The 15788-nt window shown below is 39.6% G+C and overlaps 1 protein-coding gene across 1 annotated transcript in view; it reads left to right on the top strand.

The window, feature by feature from the left end:
• PON3 (paraoxonase 3) overlaps positions 1-15788 on the top strand; it is a 37603-nt gene that overhangs the window by 8365 nt on the left and 13450 nt on the right. The window contains 3 exon segments of the mRNA XM_019959710.2: positions 1899-1954; positions 7831-7996; positions 11549-11675. Coding sequence (XP_019815269.1) covers positions 1899-1954; positions 7831-7996; positions 11549-11675 — 349 coding nt within the window.

Genomic DNA, 15788 nt, shown 5'->3' with positions numbered 1-15788 from the left:
CCCCCATTCTCCTTAGGAATCCATTACCTCAGGCAACCATTTTCCCATGCATTCTGTTACTACAGCTGTGCAGCAAACTACCTCAAAACTTAGTGACTGAGAAGGACGGTAGTTATTTTGCTCATGAGTTTGTAGTTTTGGCCGGGCTCAGGGGAGGCAGCTCATCTCTATTCCCTTTGGATCAGCTAGGGCGTCTCAGGTCATCTGAGACACTTTCAGACCCCTCTGTACATGTGGCTTTGATACATCGTTTCAATCAGATTTGTAAATTACCATTTGCCATATTCCATAACCATTGCTTGCATCCTCAATGCAGCCTGCCTGGGAACACATCATATGTGGGTCTACCTCTTTGCTAGAAAACATGCAAATCTCCTTTTCATCCTGTTCTCAGTCATAACTTACTCATTATATGTTTCTTTCTATAGAAAAATGCCAATGACCATCTCTCAGTGAGAAAAGGATCTAAGTAAAATCTTCCAAATTCATTTATTTCCAACAGCTCATCCTAGGATTTATTGCTTTTTTAAAATTGGAGTTTAGTTGCTTTATGTTGTGTATGATCTGTTGCTTTTATAACAGAGAACAATTAATAATTTCCCAATATGATTAGAAAACAATAGATTTTTCAGGCCTCAACAAGTTATCAGTAACCTCAGATATGCAGATGACAACACCATTATGGCAGAAAGTGAAGAACTAAAGAGCCTCTTGATGAAAGTGAAAAAGGAGAATGAAAAAGTTGGCTTAAAGGTCAACATTCAGAAAACTAAGATCATGGCATCCAGTCCCATCACTTCATGGCAAATAGATGGGGAAACAGTGGAAACTGGCTGACTTTATTTTTCTGGGCTCCAAAATCACTGCAGATGGTGACTGCAGCCATGAAATTAAAAGATGCTTACTCCTTGGAAGGAAAGTTATGACCAACCTAGACAGCATATTAAAAAGCAGAGACATTACTTTGGCAACAAAGGTCCATCTAGTCAAGGCTATGGTTTTTCCAGTGGTCATGTATGGATGTGAGAGTTGGACTATAAAGAAAGCTGAGCACCGAAGAATTGATGCTTTTGAACTGAGGGTGTTGGAGAAGACTCTTGAGAGTCCCTTGGACTGCAAGGAGATCCAACCAGTCCATCCTAAATTCGATCAGTCCTGGGTGTTCATTGGAAGGACTGATGTTGAAGCTGAAACTCCAATATTTCGCCACCTGATGCGAAGAGCTGACTCATTGGAAAAGACCCTGATGCTGGGCAAGTTTGAGGGCAGGAGGAGAAAGGGATGACAGAGGATGAGATGGTTGGATGGCATCACTGACTTGATGGACATGGGTTTGGGTGGACTCCGGGAGTTGGTGATGGACAAGGACACCTGGTGTGTTGCGGTTCATGGGGTTGCAAAGAGTTGGACATGACTGAGTGACTGAACTGAACTGAACAACAAGTTAGAGGAGAGAAATACTTGGCAGAGAAGTCTTTACGTGACCTTCACAATGATGGCTTTCCAAATGTTATCACTTGGTCTATAGATCTGTCTTGTGTGGCAAGTAAAGCTGAATCTCTTAGGACATGCTCTAGGAGTTTTTATTTAAAGAATAAATCTAGAATATGAATTTATTTTATAGTTATTTTCTTTTTTCTCCTGAAAATGGACTTCTTAAAAAAAAGAAGAAGAAGAAGAATTTAGTATTTCAGGAACCTGGCTTGGGTTTTCCTGGAGACCTGGAGAGCAGCATGCTTGTAGGATTCCTGAAAGTTAATATTGTTTCCCAAGTAAATAGCTCAAAAAGTTAAGGTAGTTTCCAAAAGACGTTCAAAGTCTTGACTGTGTGTGAAATTACTTTTTAAGCCACCATTCATGCATCTTTCTGATCCTCAGCTTTTTTTTTTTTTTAATAGAAAATGGCTCTGAAGATATTGATATCCTTCCTAGTGGGCTGGCTTTCATCTCCAATGTGAGTATTTCCCATGCTCCTCAGATGTGCAAGTCAACAGCTGTATGGATAGAACATTAGTGTCACCAACTCAAGTGTCACCAACACAAGTGTCCCACTTGTGTGCAGACTAGTCAACTAAAAGCACCAAAATGGGATTCCAGAGGCTAAGTGAGGCAAGACAGAAGTGCCCAGGCTTGCCTACCCCATGGCGGGCAGTTATATACCCAGGGGAGTGCTGATAAGTGTATATTGAATTCCATTCACTTCCTAGATGAGGCTCCAGATTTTCTCTGTGGCTATCCATCCTCATCATTGCCCTACTGGCTGAGCCTCAGCTTCTGGAAGTCATCTTCTTACTAATCGGTATTCATCTCATCATGCCTGCCTGAGTTTGGAACTCAGTAAATGTTTGCAGAGTGAATGTTAGCCACGTTACTCAATTCATAACCGTCTTGCATTTCTTTGCATTTCCCAAGAGCATTTTCATTTTGGGTTCCTCAGCATTTAAAGAAAAGCTCTTTCAAAGAGGAGTAGGGAAAAACATGCATTTTATTTCCAGTACCACCTTCACAGGTTTGGGATGATTAGGAAGCTATGAGAAGGATTGAACTTCAACAAATTAAAATGTTATATTGTAAAAATATTGAAAATTATCATATACTTAGTTAAATCAGTTACAATTTGGAGTGGGACTTAGGATTTTGAAAAAAAAGTAGATATTAATTACATTTCCAATGTGAATTCTGATTGCTGGAATTGCATGTTCTAATATTCCATTTGGGCCAATAAAATACTATCAAATAACACATTTTAAAAATCTATGTCTTTTTGGCCAAAAGGGGGGCCCATAAAATATTCCTTAATGGTCCCAATTTCTAAATTCTTCAGTATAGTCAGGGTCTATAGTCAATATGCATTTTAAATTGCTGCTGGTGTGCTATATGTTAGGGTAGGTGGGTGGGAAGGATTTTATGTCTTTCGTTTTCCTCCAAAAACGAAAGCTGTGTAGAAAAGCTTTTTCTTTGTTGATTTAAACTACCTACCGTCAATTTAGATTTTCAATGTGATGCCCAACAGACCTTTAAAAACAATTATTTTATGGCTAGGAGATATGTAGTTCCTACTGTATGTTTCTTTTCTATTAATATTTTCACTAGAGGTAAGCGTACTGAATTCTTGTTATTCAGCAAGTAGAGATTGTCATCACAAATAATTCTATGAGAAACGTTAGCTTTTTTTGCAAAATAACAAACAACTCATTCTTATAGGATAAGGATAATGTTCTTTGCTTATTTTTAATCTTGCTGTACTGCAATAAATTCAAGTCCTTGTTCTTCTTGGTCACCTCCTACTGCCCTTTCCTGCCATCCTAGAACATGTTTGGAAGCTGCTGATTTAGGGAGTAATTGTGTGTGATAGATATTTTTAGTCTATTTAGAGGTGCCAAGCAGGCTATTTGCTTCCTTACCTTGGGACTTGAAGGTAAGGTTTTTTTGCCAGCAAGATTACTCCCTTCCTCACATGTTGCCATCTAACTCCTTGTTCCCTATGAGGGCTCACTGTAGTGGAACTTTAATTCCTCAGGAATATCCCTAACACTCTGTTTCTGGGCAAGGTGGCTCTTCTGTGCCCCCATAGTTTCCCTGTGGGTAGTGTCTTAGATGCCTCCCCCTATGTGATGGGCTTGCTTGGTGCTGCCTCCCTGGATTTCAGTCCTTCTGAGACAGGACTTGGAGTGTCTGTTGGTTGTCAGCAGGTTGCCATGCTGCACCTGCCACAGTGTCTGGCATACATAGGTGCTTGGCTGCTTACTGAATGTGTGTGCTGGTGAATGAGGGCAGTGGAGGAGTTCAATGCTTGTCCACACGTACCTGTAGTCTGTTGGTGGAAATAAGATGCCTGCACACCCAGGTCATTTTTGCCATTTTCAGGGGGGAATGGTATCAAAATAATTGCAATCCATGCCAAAATTCTTACCTAACTGCTTTAAACAGAAAACCAAGCATATGCAAAGAGTTTCATTCATCTCTGCCGTGCTCCACCCTTATTTCCCAATCAGATCATTTCCATTTCCAGAGCACCTGATCCTTCTACCAGTTGGCAGTGCCCTCACATTCCTCCAAGCTCCCACGGTACTTGCTGTGGGGTTCTTTCTTGAGCGATATAATATTATCTACTGTTAAACCTTTCTTAATGGTGTGGGGAAAAGTTGTACATCACTGTACAACTACTGATCTGAGTGATTAGGCATTTCACTTCTCGGGGCTTAATTTTCCTTATGTGAAAAGAGAAGATTTACCTCAAGTGAAAATGGGAAGAACTGGGTGTCTCTGACATCTTTCCCCGAATGTCACCACTATTTGTGCCACTGGACTTAGTGACAAATTGACTATGAAGGAAAGAGATTTGGAGTCTCAATTGTATGGCCTGATATTGGGGAGAGCAGTGATTCCCTTAACAGAGAATAGATACAAATGAGAGCAAGTATTTGAGGAGAGATGATTTTGATTTTGATCATTTGATTTTGAACTGCCTTTAGGAAGAAGTTGGGATGCAAGCTAGGGCTCCATAGAGAGGTTCCAGGAAAATGTGCATATTTGATAATTACTAATGTAGAAGAAATACCTGAAACCTTATGAATGAGCTCTGCAAGGGAAGAGTGCAGAATGAGAAGGGAGGGATGGAGGAGGACAGAGGGAGGGAAGGGCAGGAAAAGAAGCAGTAATTCTATGTGGAAATTCTACTTTTGATTTTTTGATAAGAAATAAAAGTTCTACCATAGTGTCAAATGCCAAGAGATACAGACAAGGAGATATGGAAGGATTATTGAGACATTTTGGAGGCCGTTGATATGATCTTTATAGAGGTATTTCTACAAACCGGTAGAATATGGATTCCAGAGAATTAACAGTTGGAGCAATTCAAACCAAGGCAACAAGGTCAAGTGATGTTTCTAAAAAATTTGACAGTGAAGGAAGGTGAGAAAAATGCCTGTTTGAAGTAGTAAAGTTGGAAAATATTTATTTCAGGGAAAGAGAAATGAGCAATTTTTCAGGTAAAAGAAGGGGACATTGGTGACGAATGAGTGGTGAATTCTAAAGACAGACCCCAGAGATCAGGGAATTAACTAAGAACAGAAGGATATTCTTTCCTTAGAAAAGAGAGAGAAAGGATGAGAATGGATAAAACTGAAGAATAAACTGAGGTAGAAAGAAGGGAATGAGGAAATTCATGTTGAATGGCATGGATTTTTTTTCAGTGAAAAAGGAGGTAAAGTCATCCACTGAGAATACAGAAAGATGGTGTGGTCTATAAATCCAGAAGAGATACTTAGAGATACACAGTAGTTTACATATTAGAATAAACACAAATATTGATAAAGAATATTAAATGTCTGGTTGAAGTTGAGATGATAACTTCGTAGTGTTTTTCAACCTGATTTTAGACTGCTGCTGCTGCTGCTGCTAAGTCGTTTCAGTCATGTCTGACTCTGTGTGACCCCATATACAGCAGCCCACCAGGCTCCCCCATTCCTGGGATTCTCCAGGCAAGAACACTGGAGTGGGTTGCCATTTTCTTCTCCAATGCATGAAAGTGAAAAGTGAAACTGAAGTCTCTCAGTCATGTCCAAATCTTAGAGACCCCATGGACTGCAGTCTACCAGGCTCCTCCGTCCATGGGATTTTACAAGAGCCCTATATAAAAGTTAGAACAGGGCAAAGAGATTTGATAGAGAATTTGATAAGGAAGCAGTGAGCAAAGAGTGAGTCTTTCTTAGAAGACAGGTTCTTAACTGATGATGGCAAGATTCGAGGTCTGGAAGCAGAAGTGCATAGCTCAGGGCTGTTAAAAGACACTTATTCTTTGGAAGAAAATCTGACAAACCTAGACAGTGTATTAAAAAGCAGAGACATCATTTTGCCAAAAAAGGTGTGCATAGTCAAAGCTATGGTTTTTCCAGTAGTCATGTATGGATGTGAGAGTTGGACCATAAAGAAGGCTGAGCACCAAAGAATTGATGCTTTTAAACTGTGGTGCTAGAGAAGACTCTTGAGAGTCCCTTGGACTGCAAGGAGATCAAACCAGTCAATCCTAAAGGAAATCAACCCTGAATGTTCATTGAAAGAACTGATGCTGAGCTGAAGCTCCAATACTTTGGCCACCTGCTGAGAAGAGCTGACTCAGTGGAAAAGACCCTGATGCTGGGAAAGATTAAGGGCAGGAGAAGGGCATGACAGAAGATGAGATGACTATATGACATCATCGACTCAATGGACAAGAGTTTGAGCAAAGTCCTGGAGATAGCAAAGGACAGGGAAGCCAGGCCTGCTGCAGCCATGGGGTTGCAAAGAGTCAGACATGACTTAGCAACTGAACAACAACAACAGGGGCATGCTGATCTGTCCTCTAGGTGTGGTCACTTAAGGAGGATGAATGATAGAGGGAATAGCCCTTCCACCGATGGGCTTCAGTGGCTGGTATTATCTGAGGAAAGCCAGGTTTCTCATAAGACTTAAGCATAGAAGGACTATTCTAAGAAAAGTTTGAAGATATAGGCAGAGTTATTTGCTGTAGTCCATGGGGTCACAGAGTTGGACACAACTGAGTGACTCAACAACAACAAATTTGGAACTGAAGACCTACTCTCCCAGAGATCAGGGGTGAAGCAATGGAAAGGCCAAGAATAGTATGAGTGTGTGTGTGTGTGTGTGTGTGTGTGTAAGAGAGGGAGGGAGGAAGGGGAGAGAGAGTGCAAGGGAGAAGTTAGAGTAGAAAGAAAGAGAAAGAAGGAAAGAATTTAAACTGGGTATAAGTAGACATGAGTGTACAAGAAAATATACAAGGTTGTTGATGTTTACATACATCAGAGTGATAGAGGAAGGATACAAGGAGGAAGTAGGCTGAGTTTTATAATTAGTATAGAATAAACCAATCCTAAGTTTTGACACAGTGACCTTGGATGCAGCAAAGGTCCAGTACATTCAGGACACCTATTATTGGTTGATAAATACCTGGTCCTTCCAGTAGAAACAGCCACTGTACAAGTTACTGGAATGAACGTTTTACAGTATTTGGAGAAAAGGATTCACATTCAAATCTTTGGACCAATCTGTAGGAACCAAACAGGTCAGAAATAGTCAACTCAATGAAACTGGTTCTCCTATTAATTCTTAGCTGATCCTACCTTTGTCATTACATAATATAACAATGCAGGGTGTAACAATGCTCTCACCCTACATTGTTATATTATATAATGGCAAAGAGTAGGATCAGCTAAGAATTAATAGGAGAACCAGTTTCATGGCCACCTGATGCAAAGAGCTGACTCATTTGAAAAGACCCTGATGCTGGGAAAGATTGAGGGCAGGAGGAGAAGGGGACGACAGAGGATGAGATGGTTGGATGGCACCACCAACTCGATGGACATGGATTTGGGTGGACTCCAGGAGTTGGTGATGGACAGGAAGGCCTGGCGTGCTGCAGTTCATGGGGTCACAAAGAGTCGGACACGACTGAGCAACTGAACTGAACTGAACTGAGGGTGGGAGCAGTGCAATGAAACCATACACCCTAGGACTAGAAAGAACCTCAGTAATTAAATATTTTAACTTCCACATTTTATAAATAAGTAACCTGTAGCTTAGGCAGGTTAAGGGACTCAAACAAAGTTATTCAGCTTAGTCTCTTATATTATGCTCTTTGGCTTAACCTCCTCTCTCTATATATTAAAAACTGAAGATAGGTTCTTCCCATATTCCCATTCCCAATGGCTTGGATGACACTGGTAATCCTTCAAATCAGATAATGGCAACACCTGACAGTGTAAAAAAATCCCAGAAATCTATAAAAGAAATGTAGAGCTTTGAACATTTTTGTTTCTCTGTTTCTTAAAGGGATTAAAATATCCAGGCATGCCAGACCTTGCACCAGATGAGCCAGGATGAATCTTCTTGATGGATTTAAATGAGCAAAACCCTAGGGTCCAGGAATTAAACATCAGTGATGGTTTTGACAAAGCATCCTTTAATCCACATGGAATGAGTACTTTCATTGACAAAGGTAAAACCTGAATGCTTAAGAATAAGGGGAAATGAGGGAAATACCAAACCACTCATCCTCAAACTACCCAGCATGTATGTCAAAGGAGGGAAGATGCTATTTTACCATAAAGGTATATATTTGTGAGATAATAAATGTATATCAAAACACTTTTTTAATTGCATGAAAGAGGGGAAGATTAGATTGTGGTCAAACTCTTTCTCCTATTCCCTTTTCATCTCACCATCAAAACCAGTCTGAATGTTGTTCTCAGAAATCTAACATATAAATTAAAGACCCTTTGAAAATAATCATGTGACATCATGCTGCTGCTGCTGCTGCTGCTGCTAAGTCTCTTCAGTCGTGTCCGACTCTGTGTGACCCTACAGACGGCAGCCCACTAGGCTCCCCGGTCCCTGGGATTCTCCAGGCAAGAACACTGGAGTGAGTTGCCATTTCCTTCTCCAATGCATGAAAGTGAAAAGTGAAAGCGAAGATGTGACATTATAAAACAACATAAAAGAAAACAATGGATGAATTAGACATGATCAAAAATAAAATCTTCAGAAGATACAACCAGTATACCACGGGTAACTCTGCTCAAGGTTGTGTGGCAGCCTGGATGGGACAGAGTTTGGTGGATAATGGATACATGTATGTGTGTGGCTGAGTCCATTTGCTGTTCACTTTAAACTATCACAACATTGTTAATTGGCTATGCTCTAAGAAAAAGTAAAAAGTTTATTAAAAAATAATAAAATACCAGGTCATACACTTCTATTAAGATGAACTAAATAAAGAAAAAAACACCACCAAGGAAGTGAGATGGAATATTATTTGGCAATAAAAATAAATGAAGTACTGATGAACACCGTAAGCATTACCCTAAGTGAAAGAACTCAGTCACTAAATGCCACATGCTGTATGATTCCACTTATATTAAATGTTCAGAACAGGTACATTTATAGAGACAAAAAGTAGATTCATGGTTGGCAGGGACTCAGGAGAGTGGGGAATGGGGTGTGACAGCCAATGGATATGGGGTTTCTTTGGGGGAGTGATGAAAATATTCTGGAACTAGATAGTGGCTATGGCTAGACAACTCTGTGAATACATTAAAAACACTAAACTGTGCATTTTCAAAGTGTGAGTTTAATGGCAAATGAATTATATCTCAAAAAAGCTGTCACAGAAAACTGAGCATAATTATGAATACACTATATATATGCTTTAAAATATTATTTTTCTTTATAGTGTATAAGTCCAGACTAACAATTTTTAAATATTTGTGTGTCTACAGAAGAATGAAACCTCTCTAGTAGTAATGACATGAAAAGGAGGAGAAATGAAAGTGTTGCAAATCAAAATTTTTGAATGAATGGTGTTTTAATTTTTCCAATTACATACTGGAGTTACAATGCATTGTTAAATATAAATTTGCTAGAGTAATTTCAGTGAGCAAAAAAATTATTAATAATTATCTCAGTCCACTTATCCAATTGATCTGTTTCATTCCTTTCATCTGAACCAATAGAGACTTGCTAATTTTTAAATAAATGGGTACCTTTTAAATAGCTCAAAGCTATTTTTGTTATCGTTCAGTCACTCAGTCATGTCCAACTCTTTGCGACCCCATCGACTGCAGCATACCAGGCTTCCCTGTTCTTTGCCATCTCCTGGAGCTTGCTCAAACTCATGTCTATTGAGTCAGTGATGCCATCCAACCACCTCATCCTCTGTCGTCCCCTTCTCCTCTTGCCTTCAATCTTCCTGTGCATCAGGGTCTTTTACTAAGCTAAATATTCCCCCTGAAATCTATAATAATATATGATGTGTATTTGCTTAGCAAGCTCTTCTTTAAAAGATAATTGTACCTAACAGTTTTATATTGTTCTTCAGTTCATAAAGTACTTTCATATATAATTTATTCCTCAAAATAAAACACTGGGCCCAACCTTGACTCTTCTGCTCTCCCTGCCCCATTCAGTTGACTATTTACAATGTTCTGTCCAATCCACCCCTCACAGAACTCTCCAAGCTGCTCACCTCTCCCTATCCTTCCTGCACCATCCCAGTCCAGATCCCCAGCATGTCTTTCCTAGATTCTGCAGTGGCCCCTGATGGTACTTGCCCTCTTATATCACTTCAAATCATTTTATAAGCAAGTAGTTATTTTCTGTGCAAATGTGGTCATGTCACTCCCTTCTAAAAATTCATCATATGATTCCCATCACTTTCAGAAGTGAAAGTTGTTTTTTTTTTTTTTAAGCTAGGACCATTTACTGATTAATCCTCAGGCATATAATCAGGTTTTCAGAAGTTGAGTGTATTATTATTAACATCTTATTTTATTCGTTAGTGACCTCCCTTAATTATGTATTTAATTCACAAGGCCAAAACATTATACATAAATTGGCATGCATGAGAAGATAGAGAACAAAAGTCTTCTCACCAGGCATCTCTTAAATGAAAAAAAGGTCTTAAGAAGGGGGTAAAGCCAGGGCAGCACATATATTTTTCATGCTGTAACCAGCAAGAGTGTCTTGTTGAAGGGCGATGTGGGGACTAAATCCTACTTGTCCCCTGTCAAGTCCCTGGAACAGAGTTGGGTCAGACCAAAAGAAAGGTTCATCTGTGAGGGAGCACTTTTCCTTAATTCAGATAAAGCTGCCCATGTGTTTCAGGGGCCCTGAGGATAAGCCCCACATCTCAGAGCTCCAGCTTCCAGCTTGCTCTACTGCGTAACTGGAAACCCCAAGAAGGGAACTGAGGAGATGAATGCAGATCCAGTCCTGAGTGGAAGCATGGGCCCAGGTTTTTTCAAACTCTGGAGCTCATCTGATTTAGAGCTCCTGGTAAGTTAGAAAAGACTACTCTGACAAGCCAGAGTACCTTAATCTGGTTCACTTCACAGCAGTTCACATTCCAGTATGAGAACAGACAGGTGAACATTCCTGAAGCTGGTTATAACCTAGAACTGGCTAATCTATCTTCTCCTACACTCATATTTACATTTCACATCCGTTGGGTTCACAAATAAATACCGTTTCTGCAACCTCAGGTAGGGTGACTTGTGTTAGAGGTTCATTCTCCAACTGGGAGGTGTTTGATATGTTTACTCAGGCCTGATACCTCTTGAATGTGTGTTGCAATGTAGGCTTTTCTCATAGAAAAGAATTCTCGGGAAAGCTTCATTTGCCTGTACCCACTTCTGTTTGTTGAAGGGCCACTTGGGGAAACCACATCTATGTTTATGCACCATGGTAGCTCTGTGGCTTCCTGTTAGAGAGGATGTGCAGGTGAGGTTGAAGGGAGCATTGCAGAAATATCTGGGCTTGACTTTGCCATTGGGTGTTGGTAAAATTGCTCATAAGTCATTAACCTACTGAGTGTCAGTTTCTTCAATAAAACGGGGATTCTGGCATTTGTTTGACTTACATCAGATGGGTTGTGGGGATCAGATACAAGATGTGTATAAGAAAAATCCTTGGACATAATCAAGTTCTATACTATGTCTAAAATAGTTGAAATAGAAGCCAACTTCTTGGAAATTATGCCTTTTTTCCAATTTAGACCAAACTGTATATCTTTATGTTGTGAATCATCCCCACATGGACTCCACCGTGGAGATATTTAAATTTGAAGAACAACAACGTTCTTTGGTATACCTGAAAACTATAAAACACGAACTTCTCAAAAGGTATGGAATTATTTTGCACTTCTATTTATTTTGCGCCTCTGCTGTGTGCTTTGTTTTCTTAGTTCAGCAGGCTGTCTTATTATTATTATTTTTTTTTATTTTTTTGGAGGCTAATTACTTTACAATATTGTATTGGTTTTGTCATACATTGACATGAATCCACCACAGGTGTACATGTATTCCCCATCCTGAATGCCCCTCCCACCTCCCTCCCCATCCCATCCCTCTGGGTCATCCCAGTGCACCAGCCCCGAGCACCCTGTATCATGCATGGAACCTGGACTGGTGATCCGTTTCACATATGATAATATACATGTTTCAATGGCATTCTCCCAAATCATCCCACCCTTGCCCTCTCCCAAGAGTCCAAAAGACTGTTCTACACATCTATGTCTCTTTTGCTATCTCTCATACAGGGTTATCATTACCATCTTTCTAAATTCCATATATATGCGTTAGTATACTGTATTGGTGTTTTCCTTTCTGGCTTACTTCACTCTGTATAATAGGCTCCAGTTTCATCCACCCCAATAGAACCGATTCAAATGTATTCTTTTTAATAGCTGAGTAATATTCCGTTGTGTATATGTACCACAGCTTTCTTATCCATTCGTCTGCTGATGGACATCTAGGTTGCTTCCATGTCCTGGCTATTATAAACAGTGCTGCGATGAACACTGGGGTACACATGTATCTTTCGATTCTGGTTTCCTTGGTATGTATGACCAGCAGTGGGATTGCTGGGTCATCAGATCAGATCAGTCACTCAGTCATGTCCGACTCTTTGCAACACCATGAATCGCAGCATGCCAGGCCTCCCTGTCCATCACCAACTCCCAGAGTTCACACAGACTCACGTCCATCGAGTCAGTGATGCCATCCAGCCATCTCCTCCTCTGTTGCCCCCTTCTCCTCCTGCCCCCAATCTCTCCCAGCATCAGAGTCTTTTCCAATGAGTCAACTCTTCGCATGAGGTGGCCAAAGTACTGGAGTTTCAGCTTTAGCATCATTCCTTCCAAAGAAATCTCAGGGCTGATCTCCTTCAGAATGGACTGGGTGGATCTCCTTGCAGTCCAAGGGACTCTCAAGAGTCTTCAACACCACAGTTCAAAAGCATCAATTCTTCAGCGCTCAGCCTTCTTCACAGTCTAACTCTCACATCCATACATGACCACAGGAAAAACCATAGCCTTGACTAGACGAACCTTTGTTGGCAAAGTAATGTCTCTGCTTTTCAATATGCTATCTAGGTTGGTCATAACTTTCCTTCCAAGGAGTAAGCGTCTTTTAATTTCATGGCTGCAGTCACCATCTGTAGTGATTTTGGAGCCCAGAAAAATAAAGTCTGACACTGTTTCCACTGTTTCTCCATCTATTTCCCATGAAGTAGTGGGACCGGATGCCATGATCTTAGTTTTCTGAATGTTGAGCTTTAAGCCAACTTTTTCACTCTCCACTTTCACTTTCATCAAGAGGCTTTTGAGTTCCTCTTCACTTTCTGCCATAAGGGTGGTGTCATCTGCATATCTGAGGTTATTGATATTTCTCCCGGCAATCTTGATTCCAGCTTGTGTTTCTTCCAGTCCAGCGTTTCTCATGATGTACTCTGCATAGAAGTTAAATAAACAGGGTGACATATGGCAGTTCTATTTCCAGTTTTTTAAGGAATCTCCACACTGTACTCCATGGTGGCTGTACTAGTTTACAGTCCCACCCACAGTGTAAGAGGGTTCCCTTTTTTCCACACCCTCTCCAGCATTTATTGCTTGTAAACTTTTGGAGAGCAGCCATTCTGACTGGCATGAAATGGTACCTCATTATGGTTTTGATTTGCATTTCTCTAATAATGAATGATATTGAGCATCTTTTCATGTGTTTGTTAGCCATCTGTATGTCTTCTTTGGAGAAATGTTTAGTTCTTTGGACCGTTTTTTGATTGGGTCATTTATGTTTCTGGCATTGAGCTGCAGGAGTTGCTTGTATATTTTTGAGATTAATTCTTTGTCAGTTGCTTTGTTTGCTATTATTTTCTCCCATTCTGAAGGCTGTCTTTTCACCTTGCTTATAGTTTCCTTTGTTGTGCAGAAGCTTTTAATTTCAATTAGGTCCCATTTGTTTATTTTTGCTTTTATTTCCAATATTCTGGGAGGTGGATCATAGAGGATCCTGCTGTGATTTATGTTGGAGAGTGTTTTGCCTATGTTTTCCTCTAGGAGTTTTATAGTTTCTGGCCTTACATTTAGATCTTTAATCCATTTTGAGTTTATTTTTGTGTATGGCATTAGAAAGTGTTCTAATTTCATTTTTTTACAAGTCATTGACCAGTTTTCCCAGCACCACTTGTTAAAAAGATTGCCTCCTTTGTCAAAGATAAGGTGTCCATATGTGCATGGATTTATCTCTGGGCTTTCTATTTTGTTCTATTGATCTATATTTCTGTCTTTGTGCCAGTACCATACTGTCTTGATGACTGTGGCTTTGTAGTAGAGCCTGAAGTCAGGCAGGTTTATTCCTCCATTTCCATTCTTCTTTCTCAAGATTGCTTTGGCTATTCGAGGTTTTTTGTATTTCCATACAAATTGTGAAATTATTTATTCTAGTTCTGTGAAAAATACCATTGGTAGCTTGATAGGGATTGCATTGAATCTATAGATTGCTTTGGGTAGTATACTCATTTTCACTATATTTATTCTTCCGATACATGAACAAGGTATATTTCCCCATCTATTAGTGTCCTCTTTGATTTCTTTCACCAGTGTTTTATAGTTTTCTATATATAGGTCTTTAGTTTCTTTAGGTAGATATATTCATAAGTATTTTATTATTTTCATTGCAGTGGTGAATGGAATTGTTTCCTTAATTTCTCTTTATGTTTTCTCATTGTTGGTGTATAGGAATGCAAAGGATTTCTGTGTGTTGATTTTATATCCTGCAACTTTACTATATTCATTAATTAGCTCTAGTAATTTTCTGGTGGAGTCGTTAAGGTTTTCTATGTATAGGATCATATCATCTGCAAACAGTGAGAGTTTTACTTCTTCTTTTCCAATCTGGATTCCTTTTATATCTTTTCCTGCTCTGATTGCTGTGGCAAAAACTTCCAAAACTATGTTGAATAGTAGTGGTGAGAGTGGGGGTACACTTGTCTTGTTCCTGACTTTACGGGAAATGGTTTCAATTTTTCACTATTGATAATTTTTGCTGCAGGTTTGTCATATATAGCTTTTATTATGTTGAGGTATGTTCCTTCTATTCCTGGTTTCTGGAGAGTTTTTATCATAAATGGATGCTGAATTTTGTCAAAGGCTTTCTCTGCATCTATTGAGATAATCATATGGTTTTTATTTTTCAATATGTTAATGTGGTATATTACACTGATTGATTTGCAAATATTGAAGAATCCTTGCATCCCTGGGATAGAGCCCAATTGGTCATGATGTATGATCTTTTTAATATGTTGTTGGATTCTGTTTGCTAGAATTTTGTTAAGGATTTTTGCATCTATGTTCATCAGTGATATTGGCCTGTAGTTTTCTTTTTTTGTGGCATCTTTGTCAGGTTTTGGTATTAGGGTGATGGTGGCCTCATAGAATGAGTTTGGAAGTTTACTTTCCTTTGCAATTTTCTGGAAGATTTTTGAGTAGGATAAATGTTAGCTCTTCTCTAAAGAGCAGGCTATCTTAAACTTTTGTTTTGAAGTGTTTTTTTTTTTTTTTTTCTAAACCTTTCTAAAGGTTCCCATGGTGACACTGCCCTGCACCTCACTAGAAATTGCTGTGTTTAATACTGAATATCTCTAATTTTTGGAAAGCATTTTAATCCTATAAAGGTGCTCATTTAGATTCCCAAACTCTAATTCCATCTTTGGTAACACAGCAGTGCAGTACCTGCTATTGGACTCTTTAAACACCCACACCCTCTAGTTGTCCTTGTAGGTTGTAATCTGAAAGCCACACCCACTGGGTGTTATAACCAGCCTCCAGAAGGACCATTCCTTTGTTCAATCAAAGCTTTAAAGTAGAATTTGAAGGGCGGGGGGGGGGGGGGGGGGGGGGGGGGAGGCCTGGAGGCACATATACAAATTCACACTTATCAAATGTTGACTATGTGCCA

Source organism: Bos indicus, chromosome 4, assembly GCF_029378745.1.
Source record: "Bos indicus isolate NIAB-ARS_2022 breed Sahiwal x Tharparkar chromosome 4, NIAB-ARS_B.indTharparkar_mat_pri_1.0, whole genome shotgun sequence".
NCBI lineage: Eukaryota > Metazoa > Chordata > Mammalia > Artiodactyla > Bovidae > Bos > Bos indicus.
This window is presented reverse-complemented; position numbering and strand designations above follow the sequence as displayed.